The sequence below is a fragment of the Lytechinus pictus genome, chromosome 15, assembly GCF_037042905.1.
Source record: "Lytechinus pictus isolate F3 Inbred chromosome 15, Lp3.0, whole genome shotgun sequence".
Classification (NCBI taxonomy): Eukaryota; Metazoa; Echinodermata; class Echinoidea; order Temnopleuroida; family Toxopneustidae; genus Lytechinus; species Lytechinus pictus.
The window spans coordinates 21572125-21595227 of NC_087259.1; the positions used below are offsets into that span (position 1 = coordinate 21572125).

The 23103-nt window shown below is 38.5% G+C and overlaps 2 protein-coding genes across 5 annotated transcripts; one reads left to right on the plus strand and one right to left on the minus strand.

Moving 5' to 3' along the window:
* Positions 1-234: 234 nt before the first annotated feature.
* On the minus strand, positions 235-4036 carry LOC135156767 (uncharacterized). The gene is made up of 2 exons (XM_064110032.1): positions 2821-4036; positions 235-527 (listed from the first exon to the last, which is right to left on the minus strand). Exons 1-2 carry the CDS (start codon positions 4034-4036, stop codon positions 235-237), a joined length of 1509 nt encoding a protein of 502 aa, XP_063966102.1.
* A 3645-nt stretch (positions 4037-7681) lies between these two features.
* On the plus strand, positions 7682-23103 carry LOC129277875 (deoxyhypusine synthase-like). 4 transcript variants are annotated; one of them, XR_010295788.1, is made up of 11 exons: positions 7719-7787; positions 8644-8727; positions 9454-9679; positions 10931-11098; positions 11853-12071; positions 12404-12490; positions 13181-13286; positions 14053-14156; positions 16285-16410; positions 19839-20235; positions 21174-23103. XR_010295788.1 is itself a non-coding variant. In XM_064110082.1 (10 exons), the coding sequence occupies exons 3-10, from the start codon at positions 9488-9490 to the stop codon at positions 19977-19979; spliced, it is 1143 nt and encodes a 380-aa protein (XP_063966152.1). In that variant the 5' UTR covers positions 7682-7787; positions 8644-8727; positions 9454-9487; the 3' UTR covers positions 19980-23103. The 4 variants fall into 4 exon arrangements, 2 of the variants coding, with proteins under 2 accessions (XP_063966152.1, XP_063966153.1); XM_064110082.1 differs by having other exon boundaries at positions 7682-7787; positions 19839-23103; XR_010295789.1 differs by lacking the exon at positions 8644-8727 and having other exon boundaries at positions 7717-7787.

Sequence of the window (23103 nt, forward strand, 5' to 3'; positions counted from 1 at the left end):
TGTCAGCAGGAATACAATCTCATCTGCGGCAGACTTTGGCACCCCAAGAATTTGTTTAAAGAGGTGGCACTGGGTCTTGTCGAGCTTCTGCAGCATAGATTTCGTGAATTTGAATACAGTAGAGCCTTGCTACATCCTAGGGATACAAAAGGTTTTCCATAGCTGGGATATAATAGTGGGGATGAGTCCACCTGTATAGGCACCTGTGCCAGAGAGAGCGTAGAAGGTAAGGAGTCACATTCCAATGATGTTATCTGTAGGATCAAACCTTGTTCCAGATTTGATGACACCAAGATGTGGGTGGTTATCTTTCTCCTCTATGATGGAACCACCGACTTCCCAGGATGATCTTGTAGGTTTTTTGGTCTTGTTTGTTACAACTACTGCACATTTGGAAGGATTGAATCTGTAGTGCCATTGTTGAGCATAGTTAAAGGCAACCTCTAACATTTGCTGCAGCTCTGTTGATGAGGAGGTGATGAGTGCAATATCATCCGCAAGGACTACCAGACCGGAGAAACGACCATCTATTGTGCAGCCAAGATTCTTTTCACGGAGTTTTTTATCAGACCATCAACATATGTAGTGTATAATGTTGGAGATAAGACCCCACCTTGCCTCACCCCTTGGGTGACTGGTATCAGCTTACTGGCTTGACCCTTCCAGAAGACCTTGCTTTCTAATCTGTTGTACATAGATCCTAACATGTCCTGAATGCATGGGCTTAGCTTTGATGATCTCAGCTTATAGAAAAGACCTCTGTGCCAAACAGATTACCACCAGTACCACTTAAATTCCTTAACTAGGCCTACTCAAAAACTGGTCAGGTTTTTAACACACAATGCAACATTCTGTAAACAGTGTCTTCCTTGTAAGTATAGTTTAGAATGAAATGTGATAATTCACTACTCAATACATTTTACAGCAGTCGTCATATGTTATAAAGTAGCAAATATAATAATAATAATAGTACATTTCTTAAAAACGCATAACACTTACAGGTCTCTATGCGCGATTGACTAAATCAAACATTCTGAAAGATGTGGGTTTTTAATTGAACTTTGAATTTCTCAAGCTGGGTAATATTTCTTAATGTCGGTGGTAGAGAATTCCATAGTGCTGGTGCAGCTTTCTGGAAAGCCCGATCCCCATATGATTTGGTCTTGACAGTAATTTCAGAGAGAAGATTTTGTGAGCCAGAACGGAGATTACGCGTGGGTTTATGAATCTGGACAAGTTCTTGAAGATAAGCAGGGGCAATACCATGAATACATTTGAATGTTAATATGAGAAGTTTATATTTGATCCTTGATCGAATGGGTAGCCAGTGAAGGTCAGATAAGATAGGGGTGATGTGTTCAAATTTTCCTTTTCGAGTTATAAGTCTTGCAGCAGAATTTTGGATGTGTTGTAATTTATCAAGAAGCGATTCCTGTATTCCGAATAGTAAACTATTATTATTATCTAAGTGACTTAAGATGAAGGCATGTACTAACTTTTCTGTTGTTTTCCTATCAAGATATTTTCTCATTTTCCCAATTTTGTGTAACCCAATTGCAGCAGCCCTACCCCGGGGGGGGGGCACTCGACCAAATAAGTGGTAGGGGTGTGCCGCGGGCGAGGCAAAAAACGGGGGCCTTGGAGCGGGCTTATTGTAAAAAGGAGGGTCCTCGGAACGGGCTTCGGAACTACAAATGTTTGTGAAAACGGGGGTCCTCGGAACGGATCTCCGTATCTCTGTGAGTGCGTATGCATCCCTATGGAACGGGCAATCGTGCATGACGCAGCTAGCGCGGCCTCCGCCGGGTGCGCTCCCGCTTAGGCGATGGTCGAAAAGCGCTCTAAGGCCGCTTTTCACAAAAATTGCAGCTCCTTGTAGCAGATCAATGCGACCGGAACGGCGTAACGAAAAATATGCGAAGCTTTGGAACGGATTTCTTTCTTCTTTTTTCTCGATAAGAAGGAAATGCTATGCCTTGGAACGGAAATTTTAGTGTAAAAATGGGGATCCTCTCCGCGGCACATACCCACTATGCATTACATACTGAGTGCCCCCCCCCCCCCCGGGAGCCCTACAAATATTGTTAACATGGGACTTCATTCCTAGTTCATTCTCGACAATTACCCCTAGATCCCGTGCCTTCGAGACTGGCTGAATGATAGAACCAGCAACATTCAGAGTTGAGACATCATATGAGTTCCTGTGACGAGACGTTATGTGCAAGATCTCAGTTTTCTCAGAATTCAACTTCAAACTATTCGTAATTGACCATTTCATAATTCCATCTAAACACGACTCTATCCTAGGGATAATTGAACTACGGTCCCTATCTGAGAACATTCTATATAACTGGGTATCATCTGCATATACAATTCTATTTATACCTTGCTCCTCAATAATGGATTCTAGAGAAGCAGTATACATTATATAACACAACGGTCCCATTACAGAACCCTGAGGTACACCATCTGACAACGAAACTGGTGCAGATGACACACAATCAATTACTACACTCTGAGAACGATTTCTAATATATGAGTTGAACCAATTCAATGCTAGACCTGAAAAACCATATCTGGAGGACAGACAAGATAGTAAAACATCATGATTAATACAGTCAAAAGCAGAAGAGTAATCAAGCAACACAAGAAGTGCTTCCTTGCCCTTATCAGCCGTTAGTAGGAGGTCGTTGTAGATACGAAGCATAGCCGTTTCAACGCTATGGTCCTTTCTATAAGCTGATTGCGTTTTGCCATACAGATCATTGGATGAGAGATAAGCATGAACCTGCTTAGCACATGCTCGCTCAATTATCTTACCAATGAACTTCAGTTTAGCTATCGGCCTGTAGTTTTTCAGCACCTCAGGATCTAGTCCAGGTTTTTTCAAAAGAGGATTGACATTTGCCTGTTTAAGCGAATCTGGAAAGTGACCATTTCTGAATGACAGGTTGATGATTCGAGCAATCACTGGAGACAATTCGTCCACACATTTCTTGACAAGCCATGTCGGTAGAGGGTCCATCTCACAGGAGGTAGATGGGGAATCTATAATCAATTTCTTCACTGCTTCTACAGTAACACAGTCAAACTCTATCATACAGGGATGCTCTCCTGGCGTCACATCAGTGCCTGGTTTATGTGTACTTACAGGTGCTGACGCAAAAGAAGACGTGATGTTTTCAATTTTGTCAGAGAAGAACTGTGAGAAATGATCTGCAAGTTGGCGCCTGTTCATACCCTCGTTTGATGGAAGGGTTTTGCTTGAAGATGGTGAGGACAATCTACAAACTTTCTGGAACAGTTGACGTGCACTACAGCCTTCAAAAGAAAGTCTGTAGTATTCTTTCTTTGCCTGTTCAAGCATGTTCTTATAAAGAATACGCTGCTTTCTGAAGATTTGTCGATATACCTCAAGTTTAGATGAATTCCACAAGCGTTCCCATCTACGCAGATCCTGTTTGGCTAAACGGAGGGAATTATTATACCACGGTGCATGGGGACGGGCTCGAACTTCTCGTATCATCTCAGGTGCATGGACATCCATAAGATCTGCTAGAACATTTTCATACTGATCGATGAGAACATTGAGATCAGAAGATGGAGTGACGCAGAGTGTTGACGAACGAATATCAGATCGAAAAGCATCAATGTCCATGTCTCGAAATTTGCGAAATTTGACCTTCACCTTGTGTTGCTCTGGTTTGCTCAAGTTCAACCAACATTCAACTACGGCATGGTCTGAGGGCAAAGGATTTGATGTCTTAACCTCATCAACAAAGTTATCCAGAGCTCGTGTCAAGATAAGATCCAACGTGTGTCCGGCCTCGTGCGTAGGACCTGCCACCAATTGACTGAAGTTAGCCGAGGAAATGATATCATTAAATATCACAGCATTTTGATTGGAAGCATCGTCCACATTAAAGTTAAAGTCTCCGCACAGCATGACAAAACCGGGATGTAAAGCAATGTCTTCCAGGAGAAGTAAAAAATCATTATAGAATAGAGGAACAGTCAAGCGCTTATCTGAAGTCATTTGTGGCCTATAGACTACTACAAAACGAACAGGTAAGCAGTTACTGGAACTAATAATCAAGTCCATGTATTCAAATGACTCAAATACTTTGGTCTCGCACAATCTAACATCAAATGACTTCCGAAGGCAGATGCATATTCCCCCTCCTCTCCTGTTCAGTCGTGGCACATGGTGCAGCTGATAGTCTGGAAGTGTACTTTGTAAATCTGCCAAAATGTGATGACTTCTATAATCCGCTGTCAGCCAGGTCTCTGTAATAGCAAAGATGTCAATGCTTCTCTCAATTATTAGATCACAGAGCACATGAGTTTTCTCATTAAGCGAATGGGCATTCCATAAGGCAAAAGTACACTTATCATTGTCTAGTGAAGATCCAAACGATGATAACAATGAAGGCTCAGGCCCAGGCCCAAGGTCCGATATCAGTGACGTTGAAAGCAAAGACGACTCCGGTGATAGTGAAGAAGGCTCCAGCTCAAGAGAGGGGCTTTCAGAAGTGGTATAAACTAGTGAGCTATTACCAGCAAGGTTTTGGTCCCCAAGCTTTTTGAAATTCTGATCATCTGCTCTCGGAATGACAAAATGGCGCCTCCGATTCCTTCCACCCTTGTGGCCACGTCTAGTTTTAGCTTTTCTTTGGATCTTAAGATCTCTGATCCTTTCCCTCACACATGGTTCCAGATGGTACGCAACATGATGGCGCAGGCTGCAAAGCTGTGCACTCGTGTATGCTCTTTGAACAGGCAAGGTTGGATCTAGACTGGTTGACGTAGATGAATTTTCAACGCCAGTTGGTCCTGGGTTCATGTGAACATCTCCACACTGTGCAAGTTGAAGTTGGAATGTACATACAGCATTGCTGTAGTAGGCTATTCTCCTTCCACAATAGCCCTTGTGTGGGTGTTCTTTATTCTTCAGGTCATGATTACAAGAGTGAAGTTGATGTCCATTGTAAGAAGATCCAGCAATGAATTGAAATGAAATCACCAGGACAATAAGATGAATAGCCTTCATTGTAAAAGTAACTCCAATCAAAAGAGGAATTAACTTGAATTTCTTAGTTGAATGACCAGTTACCGGCTCTGTACTGCAGTAATGGCTGTCTGCCACCTTGTTGAGAGAACCAATGTCCAAACTATTCAACCCAAAAGAACAGCAACATCTTGTGAGGAACAGCAATAAAATTATCTAGCCAAGCCCATTTATAATTTCCTCTCTAGAATGTTTTATTTTCTTTATTACGAACTTATTAGCTATTTTATTATCTCAAAGGATAATTATAAATACTTTTTAATTTTTCTAAATTTTCATATGTATAATTGAAATCACAAAAATGTTAGTCATTTTGCTTCCCCCTTAAACAAACCAAACAAATGGGCAGTGAGTGTATAGTGAAGTGCAAAAATAAAATGAAAGACAGCCCCTTCTCCACGAGTTGATCATAATTTTCTTTCCCCCTTTTTCCCCCAGAAGAGATATTACTTCTTGTTCAGTGATTGCATTTAAGAATAGAATGGATAAGCACTGGGAGAATGTTGCCTATGATTTTGAGTGATTTTCGATTTTGTTGTGCTTTTCATGGAATTTTTTGCTGTCTACGATACCCCTGCCACCCCTCCCTGCCTACACAAGTAGTGCATCTAATTTTGTCGGAACATGCTGAAGGAGAGCAGCGATAGACATTCTACTTTGGTCGATGAACAGGCTTTTTCCTACAACATCGCTGGAGTAAACTAAACGAGCGAGCCAATGTGTTAATGATAAATTTTGTCATGGGGCCGAATAATTCCATTCCCTTTCCTACTCTTTTCTTCTTTTTTTCTGAGTCGTAAAAATCTGGGTGGGGGTCCATGGTACCAAGCCCATTACCCCTTCGTTTGTGATTAGGCAGAAGCAGTTTCGGGTCTTGAACTATGCCTGTAATATTTAAAGGTTTTAGAACGCGTTGTGGCTTCTCAGATGCGTGCTTATCTCTCAGACTCGGATTTATTCCCCAAAATGCAATCAGCATACCGAAGCGATCATTCAACTGAGACAGCTCTACTAAAAGTGTACAATGATATCTTGCTCGCTCTGGATAAGGGTCATGAAGCCATATTGATGCTACTTGACTACTCGATCGGCAGCCTTTGATACGATTAACCATCAAAGAATTATTCAGTGCTTCCGAGAACGTTATCGTATCAGTGGTACGGTTTTGAATTGGCTTCAATCATACCTTGAAGATCGAAAGCAGATCGTTGTTGTAAATGGAGTTGAGTCCGATGCTTATCCTCTGGAGTGGGGAGTACCTCAAGGCTCCGTTATGGGGCCCTTGGACTTTATTCTATATACTGGCCCTCTTTCCGACATCATCGCTGCTCATGAAGGTATAAATCACGTGCTATATGCTGATGATACTCAACTCTATGTGGTCATTCATCGTGATGAGCTGACTGTTGGCATCTCATCTATGGACAAATGTGTGAAAGACATTAAAGTCTGGGCTGGCAAGAATAAGCTTCTGCTCAATGACGACAAGACTGAGATGGTTCACATTTCTTCACAATTTCGAAAGCGGAATGGTCGTGCAGTCATCACTATTGATGGAGCTGTCATTAATCCTACTGAGTCCACCAGATATCTTGGTGTCATAGTAGATGACGCATTAGACTAGGGAACATATTCGTAAGGTCTGCAGAGTGGCATCCTTTGGTATTTACAGAATCGGCAAACGTAGAAAGTATCTGAACCAGAGTTCCATTGAGCGCCTTGTCAACGCATTTGTAACGTCACATTTGGATTATTGCAACAGCTTACTTGTCAGCCTACCAGCCTCCCTTCTTACCCCTCTTCAACGAATTCAAAACACAGCTGCCCGTCTCATCATTCGCACTAGAAAGCACGATCACATCACTCCTGTCTTGCAAACATTACATTATACTGGTTAAATATCCCTCACAGAATTCAATTAAAAATACTTCTTCTCACATACAAGGTAATTCATGACCTTAATTGCTCCATCATACCTAATCGATCTTATCTCACAAAGATATCCTACTTCCATGTCTCTCCGCCCATCATCAAAACTGTAACTTACACCTGGCCCTCGCACTCGTACCCGTTATGGTGATCGTGCTTTCTCGATGTGCGCCCCTGCTCTCTGGAATAATCTCCCTGCCCACATTCAGAATTCTCCTACTGTCGATGTATTTAAAAATCGACTCAAAACCCATCTTTTTAATCAACAAAGCAAGTAGGCTGTTGTAATTACCAATTATCTCTTATCTTTCCATTTATTTGTTGTTATATGATTGATATTTCATTCTCTCTTCATGTTCTACACTTAATGATTACCAGTTATCTGTTATTTTCTTTCTACTTCATTTATTGATTTTTGTTTATAAAATTATGATTGACATTATTACACTTATACACTTATATTCATACTATGTTTCTATTTAGATTAATTATATTGGACTTGTTTTATTTACGTTCTGTTTAAATTGTAAAGCGCTTAGAAACTGTATTGTATTAAGCGCTATATAAAAGCTCCATATTATCATTATTATTATATATCCTAAAATAAACAAACAAATCCCAAGGAAAATTTCAATTAAGATTTTCTTCTCTGCCCTACCATACCATACACGTGCAGGGAATTTCCCTAACGTACATGTACGTACGTATACGTACTACATGTACTGTAGCTGAATATGAATGTGAACGATTTGCCCTAACTCTGAGTCTGAGGTTCACCCCCGGCAAAGTAGTGAGTTTATTGGTTATTTTACACTGTGCGTCTTGAGATTTATCCTCAAATAAGTCACCAGTACATTCAACTCTGCTTAACTTTATGTTGGTGGGATTGCTTGGATTAAATAATATTACAGTAGCAGCATTAACCAGGTCATGTCATGACATGCCATGGGAATGAACAATCTAGCGCCATATTCAACTCTTGTGCACACATATCTAATTGGTGTATCACAATTCTGTGTTAAAGTCGTTCGAATTGCACAGTCACTAAATCCCGAGGTATAGCACATAGTTTTGTGTGAGATTATCTACACACAATCTGATAAGTAATTTCAGAGTCAACAAAGAGCTGAATATTTTTCACTGCCCTCTGGCTTTCTTTATAGTTTCCAGCTAAATCAAAACAATTCCAAGAAAAATGGCAAACAGATAACCCTTTCGTGGATTTAAAGATGCAAAATATGAAATTTTAGCAACTTTTGGTGAAGGTTTTATTTTTAACTTAAATTTAGTTAAAATAAACGCCCATTTATAAATAGCGAAGAAAAAAAATATAAATAAACGTAATGACTCAGGCCTACGTTGCTGAAAATAAACTCTTATGTGTGTTCTTTTATACTGTACATGATTCTCAATTGTTATTTTGTATGACCTTTAAAAATAAAGAGTAGTGCCGTCATAATAAAAAAATAAAACGAATTGGGCAAGCAAATTTTTTCATCACTTGCCCAACAGGGCAAGTGACGAAAAAAAAATTTGTAGAGGCCTGCCGTAGTGAGTTTTTTTTTTTAATGCATTAACGTTTATTTAGACTCTGACTCATTCTAAATTTATTTTATTCATTTATATATATATTTATTCATTCTAAGGTAATCCTGCTTACCTTGGTTGTTGAGAGACAAGAGACATCACCGGTATCCGACGACAAAGTTCCATGTAGCTCACAATCTCTGGTATAATCTCACTCTGGTATCTGGTCTGGTATAATGGTCTCTGCCGTGGCCCGGCGTGGCAGCTCTTTATATACGTGGCTGCTGGGCCTACGGTTGACTGGGCAGCAAGGGCTATTGATCGGGGGAAACAGGGGATCAGGGGCAGGGTCTCCTGCCCTACAATGTAATCTTACCGATTACTATATTTCATTTACTACTATTGTTGACTGATTAATAATGATTGATTTATTGAGGCCTAGACCTCTATTTATTTATTCAAATTTATTTTTGTTTTTATTTTACTTAACTTATTCCTTATTTTGAAGTTGAACTCATCCCCCACCCACAAAAATGTGATTTTGTTATTCCTTTTCAAATTATATTGTTTATATTACAGAGGGGTATTATATACTCTTATACTGTAATTTAAATATAACAGTGAAGTTATATTTTTACATTAGCACAAGAATGTATCATGCTACACAATTGACGGAATAAAAAAGGGTGAGGGTGGTTGAGATGGTCGGGAAAACGATGCAAACAAAGTCTAAGGGAGCGATACGATTCATGGGTTAAATATGGCGATATAGCTTGGCACGAGTTCAGAATTTGATTTATTTTTTAATCGGTGCACAGACCTAGTTTGCAAAAAAGGCCATGATGATCAATGTTGTACACTCTCCAACTCAAGTCATTTCAACATATCCAATCAAGTACTTGTAAAACCTTTTCTTATCTTTAATACAGACTAAACCCAACTGTGGATTAAATCTGATTTAAAATGGCTGCACCTCCAGATGTAGCGACATCGGCCGTCTTGGTCCAGAGCTCCGAGATGCCAGAAGGCTCGGTAAAGGTCAAAGGTTATGATTTCAATGAGGGCATTGATTATCACAAGCTTCTGCAATCTTTCAAGACATGTGGATTCCAAGCTACGAATCTAGGACTGGCTATAGAAGAAATTCAGAAGATGGTATGTTTTGCAAGTAAATTCCCTCTCTCATTTAAACAACTGACTAAAGGGAGAGCTAAATTATAAAAGGTATAAATCACTCTGTTTGGGGTAAGATGGGTTGGAGTTTGCTGTGCAAACCCTTCGCTAGCGGAAAGTTGTCCAAATATGATGCTAAACTTTTCAGGCTGGGACTTAAACCTAGAAAATCCCTTTCATTGTATTTTTTTCGAGTATTTTGTCAAGACCTATTTGTCAGTAAATTTTCAATCTGTGTCTGCACTATTTGTTGGCAGTTTAGGTCTCAGGGGGGGGGGGGGAGGGCACTCACATGTATTGGTGGTACGGGATGTGCCGCTTTGATGACCCCCTTTTTCAGACCTAATTCTTAGTTCTCTAGATACTCTGAATGACAAAAGTTCCATTCAGAAGCAACCCCGCCCCGCTCGCAAGACCCCCTTTACGAAACATCTCAGTTCCCTAGCAATGCCAAAATTGTCTAGTGCAAGCACCGCATGCAAGAGCTGCATGCACGGCTTCACAACTCCCTCCGCTAGCAGCTCCATGCACTGCTAGCGCTCGTAGCACCCATATAGACACCGTACCCACTGTACCGCGATCCCGTTCCGAAGACCCTGTTCTCACACCGCCCGATATATATTTAGTTCCCAAGACCTCGTATTTTACCCATGTGGTCAGTTCCTTAGACCCCCATTTCGGATGTCATGAGGCACACCTCCATCAAAATATACTTTTAGTGCCCCCCCCCCCTTCCGGGTTTAGGTTGTGGTTGGGGTTCGCAAAATGTACATAGAAAAAACACCAAATGGATTTTAAAAATCTGATTTTCAAGTAATAATATTTAAACAAAAGGGTTTGATCTTCCTCCGGTTCACAATGGTCAGTCACCTTGAACTTAATCTTTATTCCAAGAACATTGTTTTACCTAATTATTTAAAAGGATAAAAGGAACCAGAAAATAACAGGAATGCTAAATGAGTATGGGTACAAGTACGTAATGTCTTTGTATATTTAAAAAACAAGCAGGTACCTGTTGTATGAATCTTGCTATTATTATGATAACTATGCCAGCCAGTGGTTATTACTGTTGTAACACTGCTCAACAGCCAATCAAAAGCAAGGATTCTATCAAATTTCCTATTGGAGGGAAAGCTTCTTATAGTAGTAACTTATATGGAACAGGGTCCAGAATATGTATCATGTAATACCAAATGTGCTCTTGCAATTCATAATTGATATTTTTTTCTTCAGATATCAAAGAAAGAGGAAGGATATGATGAAGAGGAAGCAAAGAAAGGAGCTGAACTTAACCCTTGTGGTCGACTCAAGTCAAACTGTACCATTTTCCTCGGTTACACCTCTAACCTCATCTCATCAGGACTCAGAGAAACCTTTAGTTTCTTGGCTCAACATAATTTGGTGAGAAACTGAAGCTCTCCCCTTCTCTCTCTTCACCCCTACCCCCCCCCCCCCCCCTTCCTCTCTATGTTTCTCTCTATACAAGTTTAAATACTTATCCTATATGTAAATTGGCATTACTACATTTTTTCCATTACAAAATACAATTTGTTTGGTATGAAAGCATCTACAGAAATATCTACTTCTACTCTTGGGGTGATCCTACACATAGGCGGCGGAAACGGGGGGGGGGGGGGGGACCTGTCCCCCCTAAATTTTTAGTTGAGAACCTTTTTTTCTTTTTTTCTTTTTTTTGCTTGTCAATTGTTTTTCCTGCTTCCCCCCCTAAATTTTTTGTTGTACCCCAAAAAAATTTTGGTTGATAAACTTTTTTTTTTTTTGCTTGTCAAATTTTTTACCTGTGTCCATCCCAAAATTTCAGGTGGACCCCCCCTAAATTTTTTTCCTTCTGCCGCCAATGATCCTACATGGAGGGGTAATCTGACCCCCTCCCCCCTTTACCCCCCTGTGATCATACCCTGGTACTGCATATCTTCAATGTTGAGTCTTTTCACAAATGAAGAAATGCAAAATATGATGGCTATATGTTGGCTTTAGAATTTAATTTCAAACATTCACTAAAGTATGAGGCATAATTCATGTAAAACAAAAATACTAGGAAAGTTTAAGATTTTGCCTGGACAGTAAGCCCAACTTACCGACTTTTAATGTCATCTTCTTCACCCCCCCTCTCTCTCTCTCTCTTCCATTCAAGGTTGATTGCATAGTGTCTAGTGCTGGAGGCATTGAAGAAGACTTCATAAAATGTTTAGGAGATACCTATATTGGGGATTTCAGCCTGAAAGGTCGTGAGCTTAGACCAAAGGGCATCAATCGTATTGGCAATCTCTTGGTTCCGAACGAAAACTACTGCAAGTTTGAGGACTGGCTCATGCCGATCTTGGACCAGATGTTGATTGAGCAGAACACGGAGGTTGGTTTGATATTTAACTGGATGGATTCTCAGCTGCATGCATATAAAATTCAGTTAAGATGTTATGATGCATATACTGTACATGATTTTTTTTTTGGGGGGGATGGAATGTGGTTGAGCAAAATGAGAGGTGGAAATTTGCTATGACATCACAGATGCATTATGAGCTTGACAAATTATGAAGTGCAGAGCCCATGAGTGAATTCAACTTTTAAAAATGCACAACTATTTGGCATATCTCCATTTGCATGACAAATTATGTAACTATTACTGCTCATTTTCCCTACTCTTTAATTGATTGCATTCATATCAATTGCATGTTTATATTACAGGGTATCAACTGGACGCCATCCAAGATGATTGCTAGGTTAGGCAAGGAAATTGATGATCCAAGTTCTGTCTACTACTGGGCATACAAGGTACATCACATTGTTCAATGCATTATTCTTTTATTTGGTTCGTTTCATTTTCTTTAAACCTGGGAATTGTTTCGCAGTACAACTTTGATCATTATTGTAACTACCAAAGAAGCCTTGATTGTGATTGGCCGCTGAGTCCTGTTACCATGGCAATTGTCATTATAGGAGAATTGCCTTAGTTGTAACTCTTGATGAAACAGCCTCGTGATCAGTGGACTGATAATACCAAACTCAGATATATTGGAGAATGTAGTAACGTTATTATTGATATATTCAAATTCAAGGGACACTTTACCCCAATATCATTTCAAGTTAACCAAGATGTGTTAAAAAGCTTTGACTTTGAAGGGAAGAATTATGCATTAGGTCACACCAATACTAGGGAATAGATGGGCATAAGTACACTGTACCATTGAGTAATGCATTACTGAAAATACAAATTATTATTAAAAGTTGAATTTGACACACTTAGCGCTGTATGCTAATTTCATTTTTACTTTTACTGAAAAAAGTATTTAACTGAGGTTAACATTAAAAGCAAATATGAGCTATGGGAATAGTCTCTTATATACAAATATAATTTTATTCATATTGTTGTATTCATATAATGTATACTTATTCTATTAATTATTTTATTGATTATTATTTTGGAAGTGAAATTATTTCTTTCTTTTTTTCTTTCATTTTCAGAATAACATTCCTGTGTTTAGTCCTGCTCTAACGGATGGTTCATTAGGGGATATTCTTTACTTTCATTCTTACAAGAACCCGGGCCTAAGATTAGATATCATTGAAGGTATGTCATCAGGACTAAGAACAGCTAGTAACTTATCCAGGATTAATAATGAAATTCACTAATTCAGCTGCAAATTCAATCTTAACTGAAATCCTTTGTCCCAGAATGGCCAGAGCTTTATTTGGTTATTTATCATGTGCATTAGACATGTATCTAAGCGCTTACAGATACATTATTACCCTGGTCATCGGATTCTATCAGTCATTTCCGCACACAAAGTATGCACTTTCTTCACTCCCTAGGGAGTATTCCAGCCAGTCGCCGGTGAGAAATACACAGTACTGGACAAGCAAAAATGACTTTCACATCCTACCGGGTACCCATTTAACACCTGGGTGGAGAGTGGCGAAGCTTAAATTGATGCCTTGCCAAAGGATGCTAGGCTGCGGTGGGATTTGAACTCACGACCCTCTGTTTACAAGATGAGCGTCAGAACCACTACACCACATCACTTATGACCCAAGTGGTCAGTTATTCATCAAGATATCTCCATAGGAAGATAAGATTATCTTTTACAATTTTTAAATATAATCATGAGTTTTTTTCCAAGAAATTCTATGGCATTTGTGACACTTTTGCTGTAGAATATTTGCATTTTGAATATTCTGAACAAAAAAAATAATCAAAACTCAAAAACACTTATCCTTTGTTAATGTGAGTGAAATTTAAACAGGAGTTAATGTCGGGTAAACTTTCAAAGGTTTTATTTTCAGAAGATAAAGTTGCATTTCATTACTGGGACATGTCTCTTTTTTTATTCACACAGATGTAAGGAGAATGAACAGCCAGGCAGTATACGCAGCACATACAGGAATGATCATCTTGGGTGGTGGGCTTGTCAAACATCATATATGTAATGCAAATCTGATGGTATGTATAAAACAGGAGATTTTTATCTCTCAAGGGTGCTAAACACCCACCTAGGTTTTTGTCTCGCCTGCATAGCAGAGCGAGACTATAGGCGCCGCTTTTCCGACGGCGGCGGCGGCGTCAACATCAAATCTTAACCTAAGGTTAAGTTTTTGAAATGACATCATAACTTAGAAAGTATATGGACCTAGTTCATGAAACTTGGACATAAGGTTAATCAAGTATTACTGAACATCCTGCCTGAGTTTCAGGTCACATGACCAAGGTCAAAGGTCATTTAGGGTCAATGAACTTAGACCATGTTGGGAAAATTATTTTCAAAATCTTAACCGAAGGTTAAGTTTTTGAAATGACATCATAACTTAGAAAGTATATGGACCTAGTTCATGAAACTTGGGCATAAGGTTAATCAAGTATTAGTGAACATCCTGCTCGAGTTTCAGGTCACGTGACCAAGGTCAAAGGTCATTTAGGGTCAATGAACTTTGGTCAAGTTGGGGGTATTTGTTGAATTACTATCATAACTTTGAAAATTTATGGATCTAGTCCATGAAACTTGGACATTAGGTTAATCAAGTACCACTGAATATCCTGTGCGCGTTTCAGGTCACATGACCTGATGACCATGGTCAATGGTCATTTAAGGTCAATGAACTTTGGCCGTGTTGGGGGTATATGTTAAATTACCATCCTAACTCTGAAAGTTTATGGATCTAGTTCATAAAACTTGGACATAAGAGTAATCAAGCATCACTGAACATCCCCTGTGAGTTTCAGGTCACAAAACCAAGTCAAAGGTCAGTTAAGGTCAATAAACTTAGGCTATGTTGGGGTAATTGTTGAAGTGCCATCATAACTTTGAAAGTTTATGGATAGAGTGAATGAAATGTGGACATGGGTGTAGTTGACAGTCTTAAGTCTCTGTTCAAATGTCATTTATGGTCAATGAATGTGGTATTATGTCATTATATGAATGATGTTTTTGTTAATGATTATTTTATAGTAGTTTTCAAAGTTAGCACTGCTGCTATATTAAATTGCGTAATGCAGGCGAGACTGCCAGAGGCGTTCCACTTGTTATATAATTGTGTTGTGAATGCTCCAGGGGGGGGGGGGCACTCACATATATTGGTACTACGGGGACGTGCCGCTTAAATGACCCCCTTTTTCAGACCTAATTTTCAGTTCTAAAGATAGTCCGAATGACAAAAGTTCCATTGAGAAGCCTGCCCGCTCGCAAGACCCCCAATACGAAACGTCTCGGTTCCCTATCCCTGCACGAGCACCACATGGGAGAGCTGCACGCACGGCTTCACAACTCCCTCCGCTAGCAGCTCCGTGCACCCAGATATACATGCACAGCACTAGCATGCACCGTACCTACTGTACTGCGATCCCGTTCCATATTTTAGTTCCCAAGACCCCGTATTTTACCCATGTGGGCAGTTCCTCAGAACTTAGTTTCGTGACGCACACCCCCCCCCCCCCCCCCCCCCCCCCCGCCGGAGTGAATGCACACTTAAAATGCTTATTTGGAGGTTTGAATACCCAGGGGGGTAGACTTCCTTTGTGCAATTGGGGCCTTCATGTTTGTTGCAGTATTGGTAGCAAAGTGACATCTTTGAAAGAATCTAAAAAAACAATATCCGATTGTACATGTATGAATAAAAAATATTATATGCCAAATAATTCTGGTAAAAAAAACATTTGTTCTGTGATTGGGAAAATAAGCAAGGTATCCAGTCATGAAACAAGTCTATATATAGCTAACTTGATTTTCAGCTAGTTTTGAAATGTTTCACATGCCAATATTTCAGAACTCCTGATTTAAAACAGCTATATGACTACAATACATCTCTATTTTATAGACTTTCAAAGTTAATGCTCAATGTGGCTATCATGAGAAAATGACAGATAATGATAATGAAAGGTATACATACCTCATACGCTACTACAGACTCGCATGAAAAACTCTAAACCTCTCCCAACAACAATTTTACCAGAAGTGATTCCAAATTATTTGATGAAAAAATAAATTTAATTAATTACATGTTAAGGTATTCAAGTCGTCCATTTGTCCTATAGGTTGAAATGAAAATTTCTGTCCATCATTCTTCCATTTTTGTAGAGGAATGGAGCCGATTTCTGTGTGTTTCTAAACACAGCTCAGGAGTTTGATGGATGTGATGCTGGAGCTAGACCTGATGAAGCAATCTCATGGGGAAAGATCAAGATGACTGCATCTCCAGTCAAGGTATGAACACAATATTCAATATGTGGGACTGAACAAAAAATTATTGTGGTCGTTGACCCATATATTCAAAGATGGTTTGAAACTTCATAACTTTTGATGTTGAGAAAGGGTGAAAATGAACAAAGGGGATAAGCTTATTCCTGTTGTGGGTTCACCCTTTCTGCTATTTCATATGAATAATCAACAGACTCATTCATTTAGAATTGTGGGCTCATTATGTTCGTAAATTAAATTAGGCCCATGTGACAAATATCTGACCCCTTATTAAACGAATTTAAACATAATCAATACATACAATTTGAGTAACCAATCTGAATTTGGTTTCTAAATCACATTTGTTAATTTGGTCCATTGTCTTTTATTTGAATATAGAATGCATACAAATCTACAAAATTTTATCACAAATATTCGAATTCTTTGTAAAAGTAACAAAATTAGATTTCAGAACCCCAGAAATTAATAATGTAAGGTTTAAGTGTACGTTTTATCTTTTATTTATTACATTTCCGTAAAAAATACAGATCTCTGACTTTATAGGTTTACAATGAAACAAGAACAATGTGAAATAATACAGTCAGTCGGCAAGCCCTGAAAAAGTAGCTTCTTTTATCCAAGTGATATATAGAGACCACACACCCACACAAATTCCAATGTTCCCCACACTGGGCCTCTGCAAGGTCACACTCACCATGTGGTAATCTCTTCAAATTACCCGCGCCTGTTGTTGTGAAAACATTATTCAGCCAATCAGAACTCTGGATTTTATGTTACTCAGAAATTTTAGAAATCTCGTCTTGCATCTTAAAGTAGAAATATATTGAAAATCATAAAAATAAAGAATTATATATCAAATTAAAGGGGAAAATAAGAAGAACACGATGGTGTACATCATTTATCATGGAGACCGATGAAACTCACTTAATTGATAGTTTAAAGTTCTCTCTCTGAATGCTTCAAACACACACAATTACGTCCGCGAAATTGGGGTTTTTTGATGACGTGTATAAGTGTACGAGAGACGTGATTGGCTCTCCCACGTCAAGCTCCTCTTGCATGCAAAACCTGTTGCTAGGGTACGTTTTCTCCACACTGTCACTGAATACTTCGATCACGAAATGAAAGAAAACCCAGAAGTTTATCTAGATTTTGGATTTTCAAATTGATGATTTTGAAGATGAAGAGAAAATTGATGAAGTTTCTAGCTCTAGTGACGTGGATGGAGGTAAATTAGGGGAATTACGCCTATGATGATAAATCGGACAATTCAACTTGCATGCCGATTCGCTACCAACTCATGCAGCTGCTAGTGCTAGCTGCACGTACCGCGAGCCAAAATAAATCCATGAAAATTAATTCAAGCCTGACAATCTAGACAGAGTCTCTTCCCTCATTTACTCTAAAGAAGGAAAACAATGATATAACTGTACTTACAAACAAGTGAATATATCCGAATCTGAAGGCAACTCAACGAATAGCAGCAGACGATATGCACCGACGATAATATTCACGTGGCTGGGATAAATTGTCACTCGTTCTGTTAGATATAATTTCTATCTCATTATTTTGACAAAATTACGAAACTCGGGGAATTATTTATCTATATAAAAATATAGTAACACCTCGTACTATTTTTAAATTACGATAAAACCTTTTTTGAAGCAAAAAGTTGAGGTAAATTAAAATTAGATGTAAAAGATCATCCCCAACATGCGTAGCTCATTCTGTATGTGATTGTAAACAAACCATCCAAAGTGCCGGTTGAGAGCTGTGCAACACGTGCATCTACCGTACTCTCTCAGCTCAGCCAAGGCGAGCAAGCAATGTGTGTTTGTGATGGTTTGTTTACATACGAGCTACGCATGTTGGGGATGATCTTTTACATCTAATTTTAATTTACCTCAACTTTTTGCTTCAAAAAAGATTTTATCGTAATTTAAAAATAGTATGAGGTGTTACTATATTTTTATATAGATAAATAATTCCCCGAGTTTCGTAATTTTGTCAAAATAATGAGATAGAAATTATATCTAACAGAACGAGTGACAATTTATCTCAGCCACGTGAATATTACCGTCGGTGCATATCGTCTGCTGCTATTCGTTGAGTTGATTTGCCTTCAGATTTGGATATATTCACTTGTTTGTAAGTACAGTTATATCATTATTTTCCTTCTTTAGAGTAAATGAGGGAAGAGACTCTGTCTAGATTGTCAGGCTGGAATTAATTTTCATGGATTTATTTTGGCCCGCGGTACGTGCAGCTAGCACTAGCAGCTACATGAGTCGGTAGCGAATCGGCATGCAAGTTGAATTGTCCGACTCATCATCATAGGCGTAATTCCCCTAATTTACCTCCATCCACGTCACTAGAGCTAGAAACTTCATCATCATTCTCTTCATCTTCAAAATCATCAATTTGAAAATACAAAATCTAGATAAACGTCTGGGTTTTCTTTCATTTCGTGATAGAAGTATTCAGTGACAGTGTGGAGAAAACGTACCCTCGCAACAGGTTTTGCATGCAAGTGGAGCTTGACGTGGGAGAGCCAATCACGTCTCTCGTACACTTATACACGTCATCAAATTCGAGTCAATTCAGAGACCGCTGGGAGGCGTATTTCGGAGAGGCATTTTAGCGCTTTTTAATTGGCAATTTCCACCTTATGTATTACTTTCGTTATTTTTGAATGACCAAATGATAATCCCCACATCATGACCTTTCCACTGATATATAATAAGGCCATATTCATAATCAATATATTTCTCCTTTAATGGAAAAAGCTGGCTGCTGACCCATCTAAAAGATGCCACATATCAAGTGTGACATTGTAAGAAAGTATAGAGTTTGAGCTTTCTGATGATATAAATAATGTTTGTGCCTAAAACACAAAATGTTGCACAATTTGCAAGTGAAAACAGAGGAAGAAAATTCTGTTTGGTGCATCTTTTCAGGTAAAAAATTTACTTATTTGTCAAAATATTTTATTCAAAAGAAATGACAAATATAAAAGAGTAACATTTACGCTTCCCCATGGTACAAAAATAATAAATTTTACTCAAGGAGAAAGTGGTTAAATTCTTTGAGAAAGAAAGTCTCACAATTCACGAGATTCTGCAGGGACATGAATTCAGCCATAAATTTTGCCCATTCAATGTTGAGTCTAGTTCTGACAGCCATTCACTTTTTACTTTGTAAACATGTGCACATTTTTCAATGCATGATTATATAGTTCCAGTGTTTCTGTTAATGTTTCCTTGCAATTCAGGTTTATTATCACAAACAAGATTTGTTTTTGTCTTACAGTACATCACAAGTATCCATGCATCTATGTATGAAGTTATATGAGTGAATGCAAATTTCAATTGTTTAGATCAACTACAAAATTGAAACTTGCTCATTTAAATTCTCAATTTATTTGTCTAATGCAGGTGTATGGTGAGGCGACCATGCTATTTCCTCTGCTTGTAGCCGAGACGTTCGCCCGCTGTGTTCACACAAAAGAAAGTGAGAAGGATGATCAGCCTCTGAGCAAAAAATCAAGAAACTCTGACTCCTACATTGCAACATAAAACTGAATGCATGGGACTGAAGATTATCATTGAAAGCAAGATGTGGTCAGGGTAAAGCATGCATGAGAACTAAAAGCAATTTTACATCAGATTTGGTGTGTTATCAGAGATGAAAGCGAGGCTCAGATGAGTTGGAACATGGAATTGAACTTAGGAGACTAAAGGTTGGAGAGAGCAGAGACTCAACTTTTGGAAATTAGTGACATCGCATTATGTGCAGGTAGAACATGTCTCAAGCGTGAGGCACTAAAACCTTGTGACCAGGGTTCAGACTAGCCTCTTGTCGAGGCCCTGGCGGCTGCTTCCCGAGCGAAGCGAGGGATTCCCTAATTCGCGAAGCGAATTAGGCCTGGCGCGAGCCAGGGCCTCTTGACATCTGAACTGAATTATATATTCATGAGGAACGTCTTCCTAATGAATATACATGAGTCATGATATTACTGGTCACCGAGTAAACCAATGAAATGTCAGAGCTGTTTCGTTTTGGGTTTGGAATACTATATAGTACTATAGTAGTCCACTATTCTGCAGGGGATTCATTTAATTGCGGGACACTAAAGGGGATATAACCAGCAAAATGCTACAAGTAGTGGTAGTACTACTACTACTACTACTACTACTACTACTGGCCGTAACAGACCCATCACCGCCCCGAAACTTCCCGGGAGATACTGCTCAGCCGCTGGTCAGACTCGAGTCAACTCCCAGCAACTCCACCCCAGCTTCCCTCACTGCACTGCACAGCGGAGATCGCCCGGAGATCGATAATCGACGCCCCGGTTCGACCGGTGGAATCGCATGAAATATTACATTTTTTCCATATCCTGTGGGTAGATTTACAAAGACATCTCGTCCTTTCAGTGCAGAGTTAATTTCATCGACTTGCAAATCCTTAAATCGGTCAATATTCAGCATTTTAGAGTCATATTCAGCGCTCTTTGATATTTCGTCGTCACTCTTCGCCAAGAATCCAAGGGTCGCCATTCAAGATGAGCTCATGAATATTTAATATGACGTCATAGCAGCTCGCGCTCTCATTGGATGATTTTCACCGGCCAGTTTTTGGTCGGTGAATTGGTAAAAACAAAAGAAAGTCGGTGAAATTCGGCATAGATGTCAAGAGGCCCTGTCTCGCGGCGCTCTGCTTCGCTCTCTCCCTTGCTTTGCCATGTTCGCTCGGAAAGCAGCCGACAGGGCCTCGACAAGAGGCTAGGTTCAGACCTGCCTTAGGGCCCTGGAAGGTTGGGTCACCAGGTGCTCTCTGGTACAATCTGAGGCCTAATCTGAGCCTTGTTCTGCAGTAGTTCACATGTAACAGTTCCCACTTACTTCAACATAAACATTACAGAAATATGTTAAATATGCATTCTTACATGATTTTGGAAAATATATTGGTAAATATTTTTTTATCTTTTAATTTTTGGATTATGGTGATGATCGTAAGGGTGGGAGTTGGGGCAATTTTTCGGAAGCCTTGCAATGGAATTGGGAGTGTTGGATATCTCTAGAGAGCGCCCCCATTGGTGGCTTCAAGTGCAAGAAGTGAATGATCTGGCCTTAGTAGGTGGTTTGTTGATGAAATGGTTTGCTCTGTGAGTCATACTGCTTTTTCTGTCCATGGGCAAGTCATTTATCTGCTTTTACCACTCTCCACCCAGTATGTGTATCAAATTATTTTCATTTTTCATGCAAAATTTTCTAATATTTATCCTTTGTTGAAATTAACTAAATAAATATGTAGAATTTCCTGTATTATCTAAACAAACAGTATATGTGTCACCTCTCTTGTGGCTCAGTGGATAAAACAAGAGTCTGGGTGAATGTTTTGTGGGAGAAAATTTAATTCACAAACCTAGCACAATATTTTCTCTAGATCTAATAGGCAATTTCAATTTTTTTATATGTGATCTGTATTATGTATAACACTGTTTGTTTACCAGATAATTTAGAATTTTGGGGAAAATGTAGTCATGAATTTATTTGGGAACATGGTTTGGTGTCATACTTCAGTAATCTATTTTTAAAGTGTGATAAAGAAAACTATCTTATAAAAGGTAGTTGTACTTCTTTGCAAAGTTTATTGTCCTTAACTTTTGAAATTATTTTACATTCACTTGCCTCTGAGATTCTGTAAATCCCATAGAAGGCACGCCCAGTTCTCATAGCCAACTAGTTAAATTTCCTGGACTTTTATCAAATGTGAAATATATAGTGAATTTTTTAAAGGAATATTAATATTTGGTATAGAGAAATACCAATATTTTGTTACCTTTTTCATTTACAATTTTTATTTTCTATTTTTTGAAGAATCTTTAATGTCATGCCAATGGCTTTGAAGGGTCCTTTCATAATATATTAAGATACTTTTTAACATTAGTAAAATTAAAAAGAAAAATGAAACTCCTAAAAATCAGAAAATTTGATGCACTTGTTTAGTATAGTCTTATTGTATGCTATTCTGGTAGTAATATCTGTTTATTATTTGAAGCGCTTAGTGACTGAGATTTCTTTTCATCTGTTCAAAAATTATATTAATCCTGTGCTTCTTAAACAGTCACATGTATAAAGACATGTGTATAAATAGTTTTGAAAATGTATTACTCTTTCAAATAGTAACAAATATTCCCCCTTTATTTTATTATAAAAACTATTCTCAAACAGAATAGATATTCCATTTTGGCTTGACATTTTTTTTTCTTATTTAATCACGCTATATGCTGAAGGGACAATGGATCCATTGCAATCTGTATTTTTCTGACAAAAATGATACGGTGGTGTATGATGAAGAGCAACATGTTTAAAAATAAATCTATTTTCTGATTTCTCAATTGATGGATTGAAGGATAAAGATATTTCTGAATGGGGAGATGGTAAATTAAGAATGCAAATTTCCTAGGCCCTTTGCTGAAAGAATTGCATTTGAAGGCTAAATAGAAACAAACTTTAAAAATAAAATGCAAGTACCCAATACACAAATTTGATTAGTTGAATTTCAAGTTGTTTTTTAATGCAACTCTTTCTACAATAGGCCCAGCACTGTAAGAGGTCACAAATAGAGATAAGCTAATACTGATGAATCAATATGTAAATATGTAAAAGATATTAAAGAAACAAATGAAATTGA

Excerpts from the sequence above, each read along its gene's own strand:
- LOC135156767 (XM_064110032.1), bottom strand. The coding sequence starts at position 4,036 with ATGACTTCAGATAAGCGCTTGACTGTTCCTCTATTCTATAATGATTTT. Across the intron at positions 528-2,820 it reads AGCTAAACTGAAGTTCATTG|ATGGTCGTTTCTCCGGTCTG; the intron begins GTAAGATAATTG and ends GCTGCACAATAG.
- LOC129277875 (XM_064110082.1), top strand. The coding sequence starts at position 9,488 with ATGGCTGCACCTCCAGATGTAGCGACATCGGCCGTCTTGGTCCAGAGC. Across the intron at positions 11,099-11,852 it reads TCTTGGCTCAACATAATTTG|GTTGATTGCATAGTGTCTAG; the intron begins GTGAGAAACTGA and ends CTTCCATTCAAG. Across the intron at positions 16,411-19,838 it reads TGACTGCATCTCCAGTCAAG|GTGTATGGTGAGGCGACCAT; the intron begins GTATGAACACAA and ends TGTCTAATGCAG.